Source organism: Zalophus californianus, chromosome 4, assembly GCF_009762305.2.
Source record: "Zalophus californianus isolate mZalCal1 chromosome 4, mZalCal1.pri.v2, whole genome shotgun sequence".
NCBI lineage: Eukaryota > Metazoa > Chordata > Mammalia > Carnivora > Otariidae > Zalophus > Zalophus californianus.
In genome coordinates this window covers 124,289,517-124,312,594 of record NC_045598.1, presented here as the reverse complement: position 1 = coordinate 124,312,594, position 23,078 = coordinate 124,289,517, and the positions used below count along the sequence as shown (strand labels likewise).

Below are 23,078 nucleotides of genomic sequence, written 5' to 3'. Positions count from 1 at the left end.
AGAATATGTGTTTATTGTGGTGGTTATCATTCTTCTTGGGCCAATGAATGCCTAGATGGCTGGTGTAAAATTAAAGAATGCCTCTTAGGTTATCTAACTGTGTGTCTGACTGTTCACAAACAAACTGAGACACCTCATTTGTCAACTCCCTTGAATTTACGTCATTGAGTTGGAAAGGACCCATCAGGAGGCATTTATGATTCAGAATTCACTTCCTTTGGCAGGACCCTACTTCCCTGCTTAGGGAAGAGTACAAATGAGACTATGATCAGGAATCTCTCCTTAACTCTAGAAAATATTGCAGAATCTTTGGCAAAAGCAGTAGCTGCCCAAAAAGATCCTTAGACTTTCTGGCCAAGGTTGTTCTAGCTAATAGGACAGCCCTTGATTATCTTTCAGCTGAACAAGGAGTGTCTGTGCTCTGACCAACACCACTTATTGCATCTGAATTAATATTTCTGGACAAGTGAAAACTCAGCTACATAAGATTACTGAACAATCCACTTGGCTTAAGGAAGTGACTCCTTCAATGTGGTTTTTCTTTGACTTATTTGATTTTGCTTGATTTGGATCTTGGGGACCATGGCTCTGAAGTGTACTCCAGACATTGGGAATTATCCTGCATATAATGATCATAGTAATCTCCCCAGGGCACTATATTTTCTCAAAAGTTTTAAATATATGTTTGCAGCCACTAACCACCAAGCCAATGATCTCCTTTAAACTGGAACATCAAAAAAGGAATGAAGGAAATGACTGACAAAAAAAAAAAAAAGTTAACCTGAATTCATGACACAGAGATTCAACAACAACAACAAAATGTTATCTGTGAATACCACACAGAGGATCAGACAAAAATTTTGAGAACTTCAGAGCAGTAGCAGGGAATGACACTCATGCCTTCAACTTCAATCACATCTCTCGGTTTAGCTGAGTCTGATCAAAAAGGGGATATTGTTTATTTTTTTTAAAGACTTTATTTATTTATTTGAGAAAGAGAATGAGAGAGACAGCATGAGAGGGGTAAGGGTCAGTGGGAGAAGCAGACTCCCCACCAAGCAGGGAGCCCTATGTGGGACTTGATTCTGGGACTCCAGGATCATGACCTGAGCCGAAGGCAGTTGCTTAACCAATTGAGCCACCCAGGTGCCCATAAAAGGGGATATTGTTTAAAAAGCGACAACAGGCCCAAAATGGAGTTGCTTGTGCTAAGCCCACAGTCACCAAACCAGGACTTAATACCTAACTTAAATAAAATTTCAGCCTCTCCAGGAATGTAATCTTAACCATTCAGACTGGAATTTCCTGGTCAGCACTGGTGAGGTAATCTGCCTGATAGGCTCCTGCTGTCCCTCAAAGGAAGGTGAGGGACTGAAACAATCCACTTTTGCTGCTAACTTTCTTGTTAGCCTTCTTCCTGCTTATAAAAGTCTTCCATTTAGTATAGCTCCTCAGAGCTTCTTTCTATTTATTGGGTAGACTCATGGAATGTTGAATAAAGCCAATTAAGTCTTTAAATTTACTCAGTTGAACTTTGTTTTTTTTAACACTGTTAAATACTCCTTTGACATGATTGTTTTGACCACTGTTAAAATTTTACTACTCTGGATAAAAGAGAGTGAGAATAGAGAAAAAAAAGTCCTCAAACTTTGCATCTGTGCCTAGAAAAAGCTAGACTTTCATCAGAGGTTTCCATCAGTGGATAATCAAGGGCATGAGATGGTGGTCTATTCCACGGAATAACAGAAATGTTGGCTTTAACAGCATGTTAGGCCAGTGCTCAGAAGTTAGGCTACAGTGACTCCAGATACCCTTGTTGGTTTGTAACAGTCTGGTGCAGGGACTAACTTGGAAAGGATTGAAGTTGGAATATTTCTTCTAAAATGACACTCTCTGGGAGGTAGTCTATTAAAATGCAAAGAACATGAACAGGAGAGGAAATAGATTTGAATTCAAATTCTAGACCTACCAATAAGATCTGTGTGACTTTAGGTAAAATTTTTTTTAAAGATCTTATTTATTTATTTGAGAGAGACAGCATGAGCGTGCGAGAGAGAGAGAGAGAGAGAGAGAGAGAGAGAGAGAGTACCAACGGGGAGGCGGGGTGAGGGCAGAGGGAGAGAGACAAGTAGACTTCCTGCTCAGCAGGGACCCTGATGGGGGGCTCCATCTCAGGACTCTGGGATGATGACCTGAGCAAAAGGCAGATGCTTAACCAACTGAGCCACCCAGGCACCCCTTTAAGCAAATTTCTTATTTTCTCTTTTGCTTCAACCTATTCCTCCAGAAAACAGGGAGAAATAAACTCACAGAATTGTTTCAAGTAATGAGGCAATAAAAATAAAGTACAAGTTAAGTGTCTGGTACATCGTTGGCACCTAATACGGGGTAACTATTACTGTGGCCTCAAATGAAGTTTATCTGCCACTTTCAGGTGCTTTTAAGATCTTATAATTTATCTTCACTATTAGGAAAAGCTAAGTTTCCTCAACTAACAGAGACTTCCCTATACACTCCTCATTTCCAATCATTTGGAATCTTGGAATAATAAAACTAGAAAGAACTTGAAGAGAACCTATTTCCAGAGCTTTATAATGCACACTAAAATATCTGACACCAAGGGGTTTGATATGACTAGCTGAGGATTCTACTCACCACTGATCCACATAGTAAGACTAAGTGTAATATTGCTGTTACTTTTATAAAGAAATGGCATGCATGGTAATGTAGCAAATGTAAAAGGCACATAGTTTTTTTCCATATCGCTCTTGCAAGAATAAAATTTTCTCTCTAATTGTTGTCCATATAGCATAAATTATACAGAATTGTAATAATAGTATAGGTATTATTCTGAATTTTGTTCTTTATGCTTAATCACATGCCTATCATTTTTTTCAGTATTGTTATATACTTTCTTAAATTATACTTTTTAATGGCTGTTTAATATTTAACTCAGTGGAAGTATTATCTGAAAACACTTGCCTATAATTGGAAATTTTATGTTGTTACTGATATAGCAATGAATGCCTATGCAAACAGGTTTTTCTTTGTCATTTCATTAGATACATCCTGAAATTTCCAATTCTTAGGTCAAAGAATAAGGAAATTTAATGGATTTTAATATGTACTGCCAAATAACTGCCAGAAATATTATGCTAATTTATAATACCAACAACAATGTACTTTAGATTCACTATAGCCACAGCAATACTGAGTATTGTTTTAAAAATATTTGCTAATTTGATAGGTGTGAAATGGTATCTCACTGTTTTAATATAAATTTATTTAATAATTAGCGTGGTTGAACATTTTTTTCTATGTGTTTGCTTACATGTTAGGTTTTTTCCTTGTGTCTATTGACTGTTCCTAGACTTTGTCTGTTTATCTATAAAGATTAAAACAGTTACTTTCTAAGAAATGTTTCCTTTAGTGGTTTAAATTATTTTTAAATTTCTACTTTGAAAGGAAATTCACATTTCTGATAAGGAATTCACTGTAAATTTCCAAGACTATCATAATCATCTGTCACTGTTGTCAAATCAAGTTATATAAAAAGAGATACTAGAAAATCCCTTTGCATGTCAAAAGTATGCATATGCACTATATTTACTTCAGGTCCCAAGTATGTGATATGCAAAGAGTCAAGTGGGGTAAAACGACTTTACAGTTGATATTGCAGTCTTTAGCATTCTGTTGTCATATTATGAAAGACAATAATACAAAAAAAGAAAAAGACTATCACAGATTTTATAAAACACTTAAGAAGTAATTTGTGAAGTGGATATTCAAGGAAGAGCCAGGCTATTATTTACATATCTATATTCAAGGGGCAGGGTATTATTTATAAAACAGTATTGTTAAATTTTTTAAAGAATGAAGATCTATCTCTCCTTTCTTGGTTGCACTCCTAACTTTATAAGTTTGTTGTCTGAATGAATTCTTTTTATTCTGATATTGGGGAGTTGAGCAGTAGTAGATTTAAAGGAAAGTAATAGTAGATTCATCCTACCAGTATATGACAAGATTATATTTAAGTTGGGTTTCTGAAGTGCCTTTAGAAACATAAAATTAAAAAAAAATCACTGGCTTGTAAGGTACAGTTACTGACCATCTGGTCCAATTCATGTATTTTTTCTACTACATCTGCTGAAAGTAGTTTTTGAATCTATGTTTGAACATTATAATGACAGCGAATGTACTCTTTTCAGAGGCAGCCCAATACAACTCTGAAGGTCAGAAAATTCTTTCCTATGTAGAACTAAAAGCTGTTTTTTGTATCGCTTTGTCGTTAGTCTTGGTTTTACACTGGAGATTTGTGGAACAAGTTTAATCTCTTGTCCGCATAACAGACTTTCAAATATTTGAAGTCAGCTCATGAACAAAAAACTATAATGCAAAGCAATCCCATAATTGTGGTATAGAGGTATACTTCTTGAGGGCCTTCAAAGTGGGTAGAGATCAAATCAGTTTAGGGAATCAAGAGTATGTGACAATTAAGATAGACAGAGGTGAGTGGATAAAATCTTAACAGGGGGATTAAGAGAGGTGCTTTTTCCAAGTGGAGTGGACTGCAGAAACAGAGACATGAAATAGAAGAATATGTCCTAGAAACAGTTCAGTTTGGCTGGTACATAGAAGAAATGTAAACTCTTAGAAGGAAGATGGGAAAGGTATTATGAAAAGTCTTACATACGAGCAATTATTGAAGGTTTTAGAAATAGGAGGTATCATGTTTGGATCAGAGCTTTGGGAAAGTTAATTGACCATAGAACTAACAGGACTAATGGAAATGTAGAAAAATAAGAGAAAGGACTACTCTCTTAAAAAAGCATAGGGGGCGCCTGGGTGGCTCAGTTGGTTAGGTGAATGCCTTCAGCTCAGGTTATGATCCTGGAGTCCCAGGATCGAGTCCCACATCGGGCTCCCTGCTCAGCAGGGAGTCTGCTTCTCCCTCTGACCCCCCGCCTGCCTCGTGCTCTCTCTCTCAAATAAATAAATAAAATATTAAAAAAAAGCATAGTGAACAGGTAATGAAGGCCTGGAGGTATAACAGAGGTTGGAATGGAAAGGAGTATAATGTATTGAACTTTGAAACAAATTTGAAACTAATGTAATAGAGTGGGGAGAAGAGGAAAGAAAAGATGACTCTAAGGTTCCACTTTATAGCTCTAGGAGAATGGCAGTGCTAGAAATAGAAGTAGCAAAAAAGTCCTAGAAATAGAAGTAGCAAAATGAATAGTTCATGGTAGGAGAAAGACAATAAGTTGCTTCTGTACAAGTAACCAAGAGTATGTGTGGGCTATGAACAGGAGGTATTTGAAAATGCAACTATGGACTTCTATTTGGCTCTCTAAAAGGGCTCAAATCAGGTCCCTGGCTGTACACAGGTCCCACAGACACTGCCAATCCGGCAGGCAAGAGTAGGAGCAGAGAAGACACCAAGTGAGATGGAAGAGTTGGAGAAGGTCCCATAAGGGTTGTGCACAGTCAGCTGGTACAGAAAGGGCTGAGAAGTGAAAAATGAACAATCAAAAACAAAATATCCAGTTGGTGAGGACTTAAGTCTACGTGGGTCTACAAAGAGAGAATTGAGCACATTCAAGCAGGCTGGAATAGAGACTGGGTTGGTGACTCGGTTTGCTTATGTGTGAAAGAAGGGTAACGCCGAGCCTGCCTTGGTGGGTTGTTGTGGTAATGAAGGAAAATGTGTGTAAAAATCATCACATTACCTAGGAGAGGTAAGCATGCCATAAATACTTAATATTATATGATGTTATCAACTGAGAAATAAACTCATTGTTCTTTATACTATGTAAACATTTAAAAATATCTTTCAAAATAGCTCATTACTTTCATTGTTAAAATTGTAACCTGCCAAAATCATAACGTTGTGTAAGACAAAGAACATCTGACCAGGGATAAAGCCATCAGATTCCTAGTATCAGCTGCCTGTAGTGAACTTTGTGATCTTACCAAATTCTTTATCCCCTTTTGGGATCTTCATCTTCCTATGAAAGGAGTAGGGCTTCATGATCTCTAGAATATCTTTTATCTGTAAATGCAGATTCTGAGATATGGATTGGGAAGACTGAGTTTCTCATGGCACTACTTTGTGTTCTGGAACAAAGAAGAAGCTGGAGTTTGGTTTTCTGGGTAAGATAGGTGCTGCCCTGGAGGGAAGAAGGGGTTGGGCACATGTTTGGCCCTATCCTTTCTTGTTCACTGCTCCCCTCCCCTATTCTATCTCACCACTGCCCACCACCTTGAGAGGATCAGAAGCAGTTTCATTGTGGACTTGAATCCTATTTAAATAGGTCACTCTAGGGGTGTGGCTCAGCCGGTTAAGCTTAAGCATCTGACTCTTGATTTTGGCTCTGGTCATGATTTCAGGATCGTGAACTCAGAATTATGAGCTCGAGCCCCACTTCAGCCTCTGCACTCAGCATGGAGTCAGCTTGAGACTCTCTCTTCCTCTCCCTCTGCCCCTCCCCTGCCTCTCGCTCACTTTCTCTCTCTCTCAAATAAATAAATCTTAAAAAAAAATAAGAAATCCAAACTCTGGGGTCATCTCATCCCACAGATCTCATTGCTCATGGGATCACATCTCTCACCTCCCTATTTCTCTGTACATCCTCTTTTCTGACCACATCTGTCACCCACCCCAATTCCTGAAACCTTTCTAGTAGAACTCACCATCAGTTTTGAGCAACCCCTTTCCTTCACCCTCTTGCTTTATTTGGCCCTGACTTTTTCTGTAGACACTGCTTCTTTATGAGCTCTCTCAAATTTTGATCATTTTTCTCCCATAACATTTTACTGTGAGGCATGTAGGTTAGGAGAGCATTCTCCTTGCTCCTCAGTGCTACTTCCAGCCCATCTTCCTCCCTCCTTCTCAAGCTTCCCTAGCTTTAAGTCCCATGTCATCAAACCATCTGCCACTCCTTGCCACTGTCATTGGAAAACCCTAAAGTCATCTCTAATCATTCAACTCCTGGCTCACTGTCACTATTCCCAAAACTGCTTCATAATTCTTGGTGATTTTAATAATCTTGTAATGACCCTTCTCATATCCTGTTTGATTTTTGTTTTTCATTTTTTTAGTTCCTTAAGCTTCTTCTCTCCAAGGATTTTTCCTCCACTCCATCTCAGTCCCTCTCTCACACGGTTATGCCCTATACCTTGTATTTGCCAAGATCTGGCACCTGTCCATAATCTCAATTTCATTAATTCTACTCTGCAAGTCTCAGCTCTAATTTCCTGGTTTACTCCCTCACATACCCAACTTCAACAATTTATTGGTTCAATGGGAACCTATATCCATTGACCCTTCTACCCTTTTCCCATGGCTCCCTCCAAATAGGACCTCAAACTTTCTTTCTTACCCATAGTAATTTCCCATAATAATCATTATAATCATTCCCTTGCATATTCCCTAAACTTCCTTGCTACTATCTCACTTTGTAGACATACCTGACAAAACCTCAATTCTAGTTACATCTAAATATCTACCTACCCCATGCTTATATCTGCAAAACTGAATGAGGCAAAGAAAAATGCAAAATTAGTGAGCTCTAACATCAAATGTGATTCTAATTTTATTTCTTTCCCTTTATCCTCAAGTCTCCAAGACATCTTTCCATATTCTCACTTTTGGCAGCAACTGATCTAATGCACTAGGAAAATAGGGGTGCCTGGGTGGCTCAGTCAGTTAAGCATCTGCCTTTGGCTCAGGTCATGACCCCAGAGTCCTGGGATTGAGTCCCGCATCGGGCTTCCTGCTCAGCGGTGAGCCTGCTTCTCCCTCTGCCTACCACTTTCCCCCTGCTTGTGCTCTCTCTCTGACAAATAAATAAATAAAATCTTAAAAAAAAAAACCCAGCAGCAAATGGAAGAGAATATCCACAAGTTCCTACTACCCATCTTCCCACCTACCCACACTTGTACTCAATATACTCAGCCTTCCAGCTTATTGCTAAAAATGAACTATTTGTGCTCCAATCTATGACCAAGCCCTCCACCTGTTTACTAGATTTCATCCCCTCTTCCTGACTCAGGTTTTGTTCAAAAGTTAACTACCCAGCTAGTCCCTCACTGACAACCCTCTTTAAAATTTCACTCACCTTGGTATTCACCCAGGTGCCCCTCGTGTTGGTATTCTTTAGTCTCCTTCCAAAATTCATAAATTTCTTCACTTCACTTGCAACCATCCAACATAGTATATACTGTGATTTTGTATTTAGGTATCGCCTTACCGCCAGTTGATAATGGAATCCCCACATGGGCTCAGGGGATCTTGTCTGTTTTATTCACTGATGTATCTCCTGTGTCTGGAAGAGTTTCTAGAACATAGTAACTGCTCAGTAAATATTGTTGTATGCAAGAATGAATGAATGAGTTCTGTTTTAGATGGTGAGTCAGATGTGGCCATGTGATAAACATGCGGAAATTTTCAATAGGAAATTATAAGGAGATTTTAGGGTAAATGTAGATTTGGAGTTTATTTTACATAAAGTTGAAGTTACAAGAATGAATAATGATGTAAAGAAAACAGATTAGAAGGAGGAGGTACATTTAGTGGGATGTTCATGTAGGATTATGACAACATCTGTGTCTTAGAATAATAGCCCTTTCCCCATTATGGTACGGTATTTAATAGGTTGTGGTTTTTTAAATTAAATCCTATTAGTATATGAATATAATTTTCTAAGCCCAGAAGCATGCTGATTACTTTTGACATTGAAAAATAGAAAGATATAGCCACTTTAGTTAGCAAAGGTAAAAACGAATTAATAGTAAGCTCCACAGAGCCAGTCAACCTCAAATCCTGCAAAGTCATTTTGGTGATGCTTTTTACAGTGAAATGGTCTTTTGAACCTTGACCTCCTTAAGATTAGAATGCTATTCTTCTTTTTCCGCCATCTTGGAGCCTGTGGAGGCCTGCTGGGAACAGGACTCCTATAACGCCAAATAATGTCTGGAAGTCTGTGGTCCAAGGCCATTTTTGCTGGCTATAAGCGGGGTCTCCGGAACCAGAGGGAGCACACAGCTCTTCTTAAAATCGAAGGTGTTTATGCTCGAGATGAAACGGAATTCTATCTAGGCAAGAGATGTGCTTATGTGTACAAAGCAAAGAACAACACAGTGACTCCTGGTGGCAAACCAAACAAAACCAGAGTAATCTGGGGAAAAGTAACTCGTGCTCATGGAAACAGTGGCATGGTTCGTGTCAAATTCCGAAGCAACCTTCCTGCTAAAGCCATTGGCCACAGAATCCATGTTATGCTGTACCCCTCAAGGATTTAAATTTCATGAAAAGTAAATAAAGGTGTAGATTTGTTCTCTTGTAAAAAAAAAATTAGAATGTTATTGCATTAAATTCTATAAAATAAAACATTTAATTACCCAAGTATTTTAATGTGTACATAATGCATTGTATTGTAATATATGTATATGTCTATATATAAAAATATATATGTATTTGTCCCATATTTTAAATAAATTTCAGTTAAATTTTATCTCAGAGCCACAGAACCTTTGTATCTGAGTACAAAGCACCATAGATTCAACTAGTGTTTTTATTTCAATTGGTGGTACTTATCTGATCTTTTTAGTGATATTTTAGTGAAAGATTTCCATCAAACCAGTGTATTTTGTTATTTTAATATTTTCGTCATTTGAAAATGCCTCTTTAAAAAATATTTTTATAGGTAGTGTCATGTATAGATCAAGTCATGATTCTGACTTGACCCCCTTGCATACTGTCTAGGGACTGGTGTAGTGATGGTAACGTTATACATCAATGTAAGAGATTTCCCCAATAACCAGCTAAGTGACAATCCAGTGTCAGTCTGCCATGATTGGCCCCAAATCAGCCAATCTTTGCTTGTCTACCTCCACAGTCTTAGGTGAGGCAAAGATTTTGGGTGAGAAACATCATCTTCTAGTTGGTTCTAGTCACCCTCAAAATTAAGTAAATTTATTTGGAAAATTTTCATGAGAGAGCAGGGTCTGACTAACTGTTCTTGTCTTGACTCTTTCATTGTCTTGATTCAATTTAAGCCATCATCTTGTTTTAGGATGAAAGAGAAAGTCCTCAGGGTTCTTGAAGCCCTGTGATGGCTCCTGTGAACATTCCAGGGCACAGCCATATTTTACAGTTCTAAATATTTACATCCCATGCTCTAAACAATAAAGGAAAACAATATTTTGGTTTTCTAAAATCCAGTATAGATATTTACCTGTGTTGTGAAGATAAGTATCAATTTTAGATTTTTAAGTAAAAAATTACTAATGATATGTGATAAAATATGAACTCTTTCTCATCTAATTTATGATTCTTATTTTTTCCTTAACAAAACAGAGAGCAGAGGGGCGCCTGGGTGGCTCAGTCGTTAAGCGTCTGCCTTTGGCTCAGGTCATGGTCCCGGGGTCCTGGGATCGAGCCCCGCATCGGGCTCCCTGCTTGGCGGGAAGCCTGCTTCTCCCTCTCCCACTCCCCCTGCTTGTGTTTCCTCTCTCACTGTCTCTCTCTCTCTGTCAAGTAAATAAACAAAATCTTAAAAAAACAAAAACAAAAACAAAACAGAGAGCAGAAATTCACACTGTAAAACAGAATAGATAGGAATATAAAGAGATGAAAGTTTTATAACCATAGAAACCATAGATTCTTGGTGACTTATCCTAATAAGTAAAGAACTTTATTCAGTATTAATAATGTTTGCTTTTTGATGTTTAAGAATTAAAATATCAGTTAGCTGATATCTTTGAATACATAGCGGTCTTAGTGTTCTGATATTTTGAGTTGGTACCACAATTTCAACCAAGTTAAATGGATTTTCTTTTCATATAATGTTTTTCAAACTTTAATATACACACAAATCACTTGGGGATCTTGTTAAATTAAAGATCCTGATTCTGTAGGTTTTTGTTGTGGCCTGAGATTCTAATAAACTCCCGGGTGAGAAAAATGCATAGATCATACTTTGAGTAGTAAGGACTAAGGGGACAATTAGGATAATGTTATTTAGGTTTTTCATTTTGACTATCATTTTATTAAATAAAGTTGTTTCATTATTTAACAGCTAATGCTATATTTCTTTGTGAAAAATAATTTAGTTTACTGCCACAAAATTATTGTCATCTTTAATGCCGTACTATTAAGTATATTTTTTCAGTTATATAACTTGCTTCATTTTTTTGCATTAGTTACAACACAAGGTAATAAGTAATGTAAAGTAAGATTGCCATCTTTACAAGTTGATTTCATCAATGTTTCAGAGAAAAACAAGTTTAATTTCTTCAGTTAAAAAAGGTAGCATTGTGATTTTGGCTGAGGCTGTCAAAACCTGGTATAACACTTGAGTGGGTAGGTCTATTTTTACCTGTTAAATCTCTTTGATGAGATATCAATGGGAAATGATTAAGGAAAAATTAAAAGGAATCAAAATCGAAGATAAAGATATGCAGAGTTGAATTTGGAAGTACTGTAGTTAGCAGAAATATTACTTCTTGACATTATTTGTCTGATACAAAGTTAGACTATTTTTAGTTAGGGAAATGTCACAGTATTGTTTGTATCATGTTTAAGAGCCCTGTCTAATCTTGGTGGCATACTTACTAGATTTTGTTTTCCTATGCATAATGCACTAAAGACCCAAATTAGAGGTCTCTTAGGGGATTTACTCATCCACAATAAAATGCTAGGCAGCGATACAGGTTGACTTGAAGAAAAGCCTGATGTTATAAATACTTGGAAACGAGAAGGGGAATTGTGAGCTTATTTTATAGGAAGGCATATCCTATAGATGTACTGCGAAGCACTATACATACTCAAATTTATCAAATCCACATAACTTTTAGCTTCTCTTGGGATTGATTTTGGTGTGATGGAAGATGTATTGTGCTACAAGGCATTGGTGATTAGAGCAAGAAGGCAGAAAATGTAACTGAAGCAGAAAACACCTGCTGGGAAGAGGAATGAAAAGCACTGAATGGAATAAGTATACATGTGGTCAGCAAGAAAAGCAGTGTGGTGGGGACAATGTCAGAGTCAACAGGATATACACCGAACAAATAAGCTGTTTTGTAAAGTTAATCTTAATTACATAATAGCTTTGCAAGGTGATTATCATCCAGTCACAGCATCCTACAAGATGTCAGGGGGAAAAGCATGATGGGTGCAGTGGGAACAGAGTCCATCTGAAAACTGAATGTATGCTGATTATATTCATAAACTCAGATATAACATATGTATGAATCTAAAGTGCATATATATTCATTTTCAAAGGTTGATGTTTTTATTTTTGACCAGACAAATACACAAACATTTATATTGTTTAGTATGGTCACAAATAATAAAAAGAGTAACTGAATTATGTGTCAGGAATGGTGCTGATCCTAGCAACCAATGTAAATGTAAGGGTTACTACAGCTTGGCTGAGATTACAGTTCATTAAAAAAAAAATAAGTAAGCGGTAGAGCAAAATTCAGTATCCCTTACTCCAAAAATTCATTTTTTAACCATTGATAAAAAATGTATAAATTTTTATCATGCACAAAGTAGAGGTAAAGAATTCTATCCACTCTAGTTTGTGCATGTTCATAGAAATTCGTTTAAGTTGAAATGGAACTTATTCCTAGTGGCTGGCTCAATCTGAGCTTGATTCTAGGCTCTAAGTGAGAATATGCATGTTTGAGTTGGAAGAAAAGGAGAAGAACATTTGATTGAAATGAACTAAGATGTTAGCTCTTATTTAATCCTAAACTGTCAAGAATTTTTAGAAGGCTTGTTTTTTTTTTTTTTTTCCTTCTGAGGGCATTATGTGGGTTCATGGCCAGTAGCCTGTCTTCATATAAACCTTTAAAGTGAATTTCATGTTTATCTTAGGAAAGGGACAGACTTTCCTTAGCTATTTAGTGCTATAGAATGGGAAGTAACAGCTGACTATTTTAGTCTGTACTTCTAGATACTTCTTAATTCATCCAAAGATTCTAAAATAAATAGCATAGGTATTTTATTTTTGGTAAAGTGGTGGTAAAATTATGAAAATGTACACAATTTATGATGGCTTAATACTGATTAAAAATAGTCGAATGCTAAAGTATTAAGGCTAATTACATCTTCAGTGGGAACTGTATCCTAGGAAGAGCAAATCAAGTGATAATTCCTCTAGAACTAGCACTATTGCTAATGTTTTTGTAGTTTACTATTATATTTTAGAAATTAACTCCAGTGTTTAAAAATATCTGACCTAAAATGTTTTGGTCATTTAAAGAGAATAGCATTTTAAAAATCATAACCATAAATTGTGAAAGCAAAATTGGCATTAAGACCACATTCTGGAGATAGTCACTGTTAATATTTTGTTGTATTTCCATTTTTTTCTTATCAGAGAAATTGAATATTTTAATTGCTTCACTCTTGATTGCAATTTTATTACATATATGGGAATAATTTTTCTCAGAGAACAAACATCTCCGGAAATCAGTGGGAAAATACCATTCGCTTTAATGCAAATTTCTCTGGAAGACAGTTCTTATGTTGAGTAAGAAATGTTGTTATGTACTTTTTAAATTCTGTAATATGTGAGCCAAGCTGGGGATGTATCTTGAATCTGTCCACTTCTTTCCCTCTCCACTAATGTTGTTCTAGTTCAACCCACATGATCTCTTGCCTGAAGTACTAAAATAATTCCCTTTTTTTCCCTTCAATCATCTTTCTTTCAATTTTGTATCTCTAGAATTCATTGTTTTCATAGCAGTGGTGATACTTACAAACTGAAATAAGATTGTACCACTGCTCTTTAAAATCTCTCAATGGCCTTTTACACTGAGACTTAAATCTAAACTCTGATCTTGCCCTATAAAACTCTGCATTACCTGATCCCTATCCTCTTCTCTGACTACATTTGGTACTACTCTTTCCTTTATTTACTGCCTTCCATCCATTCAGATTTCCAAATTCTGTGTCCATTTTTGTAATTTATATCTTTGAAGGAATTTTCCCTTTTTATTTAAGTTGTTGAATTTATTAGCATAAAATTATTCATAATGTTTCTTTACTCTTCCTCAAATGTTTGTAGGTTCTGTGATGGTTCCATTTTCTATCCTGATAGAGGTAATTTCTGTTTTCTCTCTTTATCTATTTTATTGTTTCCCCCCCAAAACCAGCTTTTATTTTATGGATTTTCTCTACTGTATTTCCATTTTCTAGTTCATAGATTCCTGTCTTATTTTTATTATTTCCTTCCTTCTTTTTTTTTAAGATTATTTATTTATTTATTTGACAGAGAGAGCTTAAGAGAGCACAAGCAGAGGGAGGGGCAGAGGGAGAGAGAGAAGCAGGCTCCTTGCTGAGCAGGGAGTCCCATGCGGGCTCCATCCCAGGACCCTGAGATCATGACCTGAGCCAAAGGCAGGTGCTTAACCGACTGAGCCACCCAGGTGCCCCTATTTCCTTCCCTCCACATATTTTAAGCTTAATTTGCTCTTTCTAACTTTCAAAATTTAAAGCTTTTTTCTTTTCTAACATAAGTATTTAAAGTTGTAACAATCCCTCTAAGCACTACCTTAGCTCCATCCCACAAATTTTAGCATATTGTGCTTTTGTCATTGTTTATTTTAGTTCAAAATACTTTAAAATTTTCTTTTTGATTTCTTCTTTGACTCATAGGTTATTTATAAGTATTTTATTTAATTTCCAAATATTGTTGGGTTATCTTGAGATCTTTCCAATATTATTTTCTATTTTAATTCTGTTGCAGTCAGAGGATACACTATGTATAATTTTAATCCTTTTAAATTTATTGAGACTTGTTTTATGGCTCAGCATGTGATTTATCTTGGTAAATGTCCTGTGTGCATATGAGGAGAATGTGTATTTTGTAGTTTTTGAGTGTGTTGTGCTATAAATGCCAATTAGGTAAAAGTTGGTTGATAATGCTGTTTCAATTTTCTTTATACTTACTGATTTTCTGTATGCATGTTCTATGATTCATTGAGAGGGAAGTTGAAATCTTCACCTGGATTTGTCTTTCTCCTTTAAGTTCTGTCAGTTTTAGCTTCATGTATTTTAGGTGTTATTTTTAGCCACATATAAGATTGTTACGTATTTTTGGTTAATTGACCCTTTTATCATTATAAATGTCCTATATCTCTAATAATATCACTTGTCTTAAAGCCTGATAATAGTCTTTGTCTGATATTAACATAGCTACTCCATGCTGAGCATGAAGCCCACGCTGGGGCTAGATCCCAGGACCCTGAGATCATGACCTGAGCCAAAGGCAGATGCTTAATTGACTAAGCCACCCAGGCGACCCAATAATCAATTGTCTTTTGAAGAAATTTTTAAAAATGAGAAAAATTGACTTTTTATATCCCAACATATTACCCTTGCTTACACATTCATTGTGTAGATCCCAGTTTCCATCTGGTATTATCTTCCTTCAACCCAAATAATTTTCTTTATCATTTATTTTAGAGCAGGTCTGTTATTTTAAAATTTTCTCAGCTTTTGTTTGTCTGATTGTCTGAACATGTCTTTATTTCATTTCTTTTTTTGCCAGGTATTTTGGCTGCCATATTTTCTTTCAGCACATTAAAGATGTCACTGTATATATAGTCTTCTTGCTTGCGATGTTTCTTGCTAAAAATTGGCAACTATTCTTATCTTTGTTCTATGCAACGTCTATGCTTTCTTCACTTGCTTTTAAAATTTTGTCTTTATTACTGGATTTTAATAATTTAATTATGATGCTTTTTCTTGTGGGTTTCTTTGTGTTATTTTGGAGTTTGATGAGCTAATTGCATCTGTATTTTTAGTTTTCATCAAATTTGGAAAATTTTCAGCAAATGTCTTGAGATATTTTTCTGCTTCCCTTTTTATGTGTCTCTAATTATGTGGATTTTATTTTATTTATTTTTTTAACTTTGAATTTTAATTATATACATAAATAACAACATGAGAACAAGGAGTTTTGAGGCATTATCTCTAAGTGAAAGGATTTCTGATTAGTCCCCTTGTAGTATGGCATCACCCAAGGTAACAAAGAAACCTAGTATGGTTTTTCCTGAAGAAGAAAACCAATTTACTACATTCAGTACTGACTCTTCTCTACTGTTCTTCTATAGAAATACTGGTTTACTGCATGGAGTTTCCAATGTTTACCTATAACAGATTAAAATTGGCAGAGCATAGAGCATTCTACTTATTTCCAGGTGAATGCTTCACATTTCCTGGCTTTTGAAAGTTGTCCTTCCACAAATCTTCTACGACTGTATATCCTTGTAAACCCCAGACATATAATGTTTCCCCACTGACCTGGATAAATATGACAGCTTGTTGTGGATAAAAAAGAGAGGCAGCTAATCCCATGAACCCAGGTGGATACAGGAGCTTCTTTATTTTTGAACCTCTAGCCAAAAGAAGTCCAACAATGCCAGCAAAACCAACAATACCAGGTCTTGGAAAAAATCCAAGAGGTGCATTTTAGAGATATCCATAGCTATCTAACCCCCACTGAGCCAAGCTCTGCATCTGAGGCTTAGTTTGTCGGTGTATTTCCTGACACCAACTTGTATATGGCTCACAATAATGTTGGAGATGTGAGATGCTTTCTTAAAGTTGGGTCCTTGGCTCCTCCACGTATTTAGATTGACCCTCAGGAACGGAGTACAGTGAAAGCTTATTAACCTTCGTGAAAGTTTTGTGAGATGAGTCCTTTTTAAGTGATGCATAAACTTTGAAAGCGAGCGGACTCAGGCTGGTTGCCTCCACAGACCTCTGAATTACCTTCAACATGTTGCAGGCAGAGGTGGCTCCAGCCTAATTACATGCATTTTAGACCATGCAATATTGTCATAGAAATCACTGAGACTAATACTTTTATTCTCTGGGAATTGTTCTTAGCATTTTATTTTGTGTGCTTTGGATTTGATGATTTCTAATATTATGTTTTCAAATGTAATGATCTTTTTTTCTGCAGTGTCTAATCTACCCGTCTACTGAATTTTTATTTCAGATAGTGTTCTTCAGTTTTTGAAGTTCAAAATAGTTTCTATTACTCTCCTCCTTATCCTCCTATATTTCTTTAATAAGATCTTAAGCATATCTATAATATTATTTTAAAGTTCTTGATTACTAAGTCCATCATCTATGATATTTATGGGCCTGCTTCTGTTGACTGATTTCACTTCTGGCTATGGCTTAGAGTTTTCTGCTTCTTCATTTGTCTTGAGTATCTGGATTTTGTTATTTTTCTTTAACAATTTTCTTGCTTTGGCAGGTAGTGCAACTTAATCCTTTGTGGATCTAAAGAAACCTTTATTCTAGGACCATTTCTGAGGCATGTCCCTTTATTAGCCCTATTTCTAAAACATGACCCTTCTCTACTGAACTCTAATGCCCTGGGTATTCAACAGACTATTTCTGCTTGGCTTATGGGAAATCAAATGTCTCCCTGCTCTGCCTGAGCTCTGGAAATCATTTAGCTTCCCCAAGTGCTTTGTTTGGCATTATGAAGTTTTACCTTGAACATAATGCAATTTTATATTCAAACAAATACTCAAGAAGGCCTCTTTCAGGTTTTTGGAGCTCTTTTTACATATAGCTCCTTCCTGTCTGGTACTCTTTTATGCCAAGTCCAGCTACCTCAGCCTTGCTGTGCTCAGCTTTTGTTCTTTCTTCCTCCAAAAAATGGTCTGTAGACTGTAAGCAGGAAGCTGAGGCAATGACAGAAGTCACTTCATGTGTTTCTTTTCTCTTAGAAGTAACCATGTTGCACTGCCTGTTTTTAAATGTCTAAAAACAAGTTTTTCTCTTATATTTTGTCCAATTTTCTGGTTGTTTGCCATAGGAGGTCAAGGAGCTGAAAGCACAAATCAGGAGCAGAGTTTTCCCTCAGCCACTCTGGCCTTTTTTTTTAGTTCTTCAAAAGGAGAAATAATCAAGTTAGTATTTGCCTTAAAACTGTTGCACTTATTCTTTCTGCTTAGAAAAGTCTTCTCATGCATCTCTACAAGCTGCCTCCTCTTTCCTTAGTTTCCAAAATAGCTTTTCTTGACCACACTATTTAAAGACATGATTTATCATTTTAATTCTTCCTTCTTTTCTTCCAATTTATCACAGTCTGTAATTATCTTTTATCTTTTTTTTTTTACATGTGTAATGTCGCCTCTCCTCTTGCTATATAAGTTGCACAAGGAGAGAAACTTGTACTCCCATATTCCTCAGCCTCTTGAATGGTAGCTGGCCCACAGGCAGGAGCCAGGAAACATTTCCTGAATGTGAGTATTAATAAGGGTAGTGTCTAGCCACATACTCTGAAATTTTAAGGTAGGGAAGTGCTAAGCAACATAGTAGTAAAGGCCCCTATATTAGAGTATGCTATGCTTATGTGTTCCTGTAGAATCTTCTTTTTCATGTACAGTAAAGACAATTAAATCTATTATTTTCACAAGAAAAATGTGACTTTACATTTTAGATATTTAGCTATATTTGATATTGGTCTCTATTCTCCATATGCAATCAAATTTGCTATACTTTTATTAGGGGCATAGAGATATAGTCTCTGACAGTTCATTTGAAATAAATTGCTTAACTATTTTCTCAACATTAACCAGTTTTATTGAAATATATTTGTATGGTGGTATCTCAGTTTGGGCTGCAATAACAAAAATACCATAGAATGGGTGGCCTTAACAATTAACATGATTTCATACAGTTTAGAGCCTGGGAAGTCCAAGATCACAGTGCCAGCAGATCAAGATGTGCTGGGGAAACTCTTTCTGGTTTGCAGATAGCCAGTCTTCTCACCTTCTTGCTGGATCCTCACCAGGCAGGAGATCCTCTGTCTGATGTCTGTTTTTTATAAGGACACTAATCCCATTCATGAGGACTCCATCTTTGTAACCTGATTACCTTCCAAAGGCCCCAACTCAAATACTATCACGTTGGGGATTAGTTTACAATGTATGAATTTTGTGGGGACACAAACATTCAGTCCACAGCTGATGGAGAAAATATTGTGGTATAATGGTATATATAAGTATTATGTGCCAGTTTTAAATTTGGTTGGCAATGAAGGGGCTGGTCTGCTCTAATATGAAATAACTGTGTTTATGTTACTGATTTTAATTCTGAAGTAGATAGAAAAATAGCTGACCTAAATAGTCATGCTGTATTTAGTTTTACATTCTCTTAGGTACATGGTTTTTATTAATCACCCACTTCACTAAAATGTAGGTCTGCATTTTCTTACATTTTAAAAAAGAGAATATCCCTGTCCAAGATCTTGGGATTTAATGTTCTCTTTGTATTATTGGCCTCCATGATGGAGGGCTAATCCTCTCCCCAGTTGGGGATTGGTATTTGGGAGCATAAGTAATTTTGTGACAGGTTGGGTTCATACTCAGTTATAGGAACTATCTTGGAATCTAGGATATTTTTTAAATTATTTATTTATTTTTTAAAGATTTCATGTATTTATTTGACAGAGAGATACACAGTGAGAGAGTGAACACAAGCAGGGGGAGTGGGAGAGGGAGAAGCAGGCTTCCCGCTGAGCAGGGAACCTAATGCGGGGCTCGATCCCAGGACCCTGAGATCATGACCTGAGCCAAAGGCAGAGGCTTAACGACTGAGCCACCCAGGTGCATCTATTTATTTATTTATTTTAATTGTTTCCAAAGCTTTGTTATTGTGATTATGTTTATGGACTGTTCCTCTTCATCAGGTATTGGTAGCTTTTAGTATTTCATGTAGCATCATGAATATATTTTGATATAAACTAAAACATTTAAGTTTTAGAAGTTATGCTTCATGATAATAGCACTTTAATCATAAACCTTCTTAAATTCATCTGTGCTATATTGTCGTAATTCAGTATAAAACTACAAACTTAAACAGTAGTTTAGTTCATTCAGGTAAATCAAGGATATAATTTATAGTATATACAATTTTTTAGATATTTTTCAAAATATTTAGAGAGTGTGGCTTCTCTGCCTAGATGATAATAGCCCAGCATAAATATTTAAAGACATAAAAAATTATTGTGATGTGGTTAGAAGCAGGTATTTGTTTATTTAATGTACTTTGCACATAATTTTTCAGATATGAAAGAGAAGGATCAATTTTAATCCTCTCAACATTTCCTGAACATTATGACTTTTAGGCTCTTATGTGAATGACTACTAAGGTGATAATGGACACCCCTAGTAGCTTTTATGTGGAAGTGGGAGTGACTTGCAAGGTCTCAGGTAACCATGGTCCAAGAGTAACTTATGTATCAGTCTCTAATTTACTTGGCCCCACTTAGCTTTTTTCATCATTGAGAACACTTGCTCTCAGGCCCACTTTTCCCCCTGTCCTAGATATGTCCGATGATAAATTGGAAGCCTCACCCTCACAAGTAAGTGAGATATGGAAATAACTTTGTTATGCTAAATATGGTGTCTGGTGTTTTAACTTTTTGTTGTTAAACATACTCTACATCCCCATCAGTCTTCTTTTCCAGCTTGATTTTCCTAATGGATTAAGATTTACTTCTGTTGTTGATTTTTCTTTTTCTTTTTCTTTTTTTTAAGATTTATTTATTTTATTTGAGAGAGAGTACACACGTGTGAAGGGGGGGCAGAGGGAGAGGGAGAGAATCTCAAGCAGACTCCCTGCTGAGCCTGGAGCCCACCTTGGGGCTTGATCTCATGACCCATGACCTGACCCAAAACCAAGAGTCAGATGCTCAACCGATGGAGCCACCCTAGAGCCCTTGTTGTTGATTATTCTTTCCTTTTAGATTGTTTGGGCTGGCTTCTTCCTTTCCTTACCAATAAATAAACAAACAAACAAACAAACAAACAAAGATAGATGAGGGAGAGAGAAAGAGAGAGAGGGGGGAGAAAGAGAGAGATAGTAGTTAACCTCCTTTTTTCTTCCCCCTTTTGGGGAAGAAAATAAATTTGTAAGATTGAACAGAAAGGAATAATATAATGAATATAATACCCGATCATCCTTTGTAGGTGTCTCTGCCCTTCTGCATAGTTGCATTCCATACATATTTATTAAATAAATGAGTGGATTGGTGAATAAATCAACCATATTAAGATATTTTAAACATTCTTATAGAAAGAGGAATATTTTTTTCAGGTAGTCTAAATCCCCAGGCCTGGAAAAATTAGCTATTTAAATCTATTCTTTCATTACTATATATAGTAAATATTTAACAAATAATGAAAACTGCTTTTTGTGATTAATGCAGTTCACCCAAACTAATCACTGATGGCTCACTTTCTGTTCAGTATAACAGCTGTATATTGTAGAAAGAGTAGTAAGGTCTCTGGTGGGAGAGCCCTGTCCATCTATATACATAATGCTGTAACATTGTCATTTTATTCATAATTTGTAAACTAAAGAAGGTCAATTTGTTGTTAACACATTGCAAAGAGTTCATTTTTATTTAAAAGTTTTTATGTTCAAAAGTTTGGATAGAAATTTGCTGATAACAAGGAAATTCATAAGCATCACCATATCATCTGACCTTTTTATAAGTTGTCCTACTTGAGACACTCACTTTCTTGTGAAGTTTCAAATTCCCCATTTGCTTTTATGTACTCAATTTCTTTTTTTCCATGAGTTTAAGATGTTTTTCTAAGAGGGAAAAGTGTATCAATAAGTTCCTCAGCACTGCTAAAATTATCAGTGAACATCTTGTCAGACAGTGATGTGTGAATCTGTTTTGTATGCCTCTTTCCAAGGACAGGTTTGTTGATGGAGGGAAACACTTTCTCATTTTTAAACCCAAATCCCACCCTGTGTAGAACACATTAGTATAATGCAGAGACTTCTGTGGGAGAAGATGCCATTTTAATTTGTTTTCTAGCTTCCTTATTTGTCTATGTTTTTCTAAATATTAAGTTTAAAACAATGGACTCTACTGTTTGCTGTTTTTATTCATTGGTTGCTTTCAGAGATACTCTATTCCTTTTAGTTTAGGCAGAATTCCACCATAGTTCTAAGAATCTGTGAGTTAGGAGTCAAGCTTCTTTGTCATGTTCTTTAATGTCCTTTGGTGCTGGTCCAGCCTGCATCAGCTGCTGCAGTGATCTTAGAATAATTTACTTATCCCTTAATGCCATCTATGAAAGAGGAAGTCAACCAGGTTTGTATAAATGCAGGACTCTAATGTGACCACTAACATTAAGTCACTAATGCGACCCTCTCATTAGCTATTACTTTCAATTAGGTGTTCTCAAACAATTAGCTTTCAAGCTACACGATCTTATTTATAGCATATACATTCCCTGATGAGAGAAGAAATTACTTCTGGGAAAGCTGAGTCTCCAACTTTTAATTTAGGTACTAAATTCAGATACATTACCTCAGTTGGACTTTCTTCTTGTGGAATTACTAAGCTCAATTCTCTTGGCATCATGAGCCTCTTAAGAAGAGAACCACTAAACTCCATGGGTGCTTAGAGCCCACAGGGAGATTAATGCAGCAGAGACCTGTTCTTTGCAAATATCGTTAAAAGTTTTCAGATTTTCAAAGCATTCTCAGGAAAAAAAATCCTCACATCTTATTAATATCATTTGAAGCCATGTATTTGTAGGTTCCTATTCTTATGCACGGATTTGTCAGAAGTATTTGTTGTTGCTTCTTTGACTCTATTTTCTACCATGGAAACTGAGACTCTGGAGTCACTTTAAATGATAGTCCTGATGGAGTTTTCAAAATCTGTAATAATATATATTGCCTCAATAGTAATGTGGTACTTTACAGTCTGTATTAGACATGCTGGTTTTTATATCTTACTTCTGCCTTAAGATTTAGGTTTTTAAAATATATTTTTTGCCCAGAATTAAGTGTTAATTTGATGGAAACTCTGCTTTTAGAACCATCACTTACTGCGTTATAATAAATTAAAATTGAACTTGTAAAAAAAATAGTCACATATAAAAAATAGTCATGTGGTACTTTCCAGGGTGCCATGTCAAAATTTTCTCCAAAGAAGACATGGTCTTTGCCCAAAAAGGGTTTACTATGAATGTAAAGTCATACAACAAACATTAAATATATATCCATC

General features: G+C 36.0%; 1 protein-coding gene and 1 pseudogene across 1 annotated transcript; one reads left to right on the top strand and one right to left on the bottom strand.

Annotated features, from left to right (window-relative positions):
- The first annotated feature begins 8,924 nt into the window (after positions 1 to 8,924).
- Positions 8,925 to 9,303, top strand: LOC118356912 (60S ribosomal protein L35a-like). The gene has a single exon (XM_035727231.1). It carries the CDS (start codon positions 8,971 to 8,973, stop codon positions 9,301 to 9,303), a length of 333 nt encoding a protein of 110 aa, XP_035583124.1. The 5' UTR covers positions 8,925 to 8,970.
- Positions 9,304 to 16,204: 6,901 nt separating this feature from the next.
- LOC113933098 lies at positions 16,205 to 16,801 on the bottom strand (annotated as a pseudogene).
- Positions 16,802 to 23,078: the final 6,277 nt, after the last annotated feature.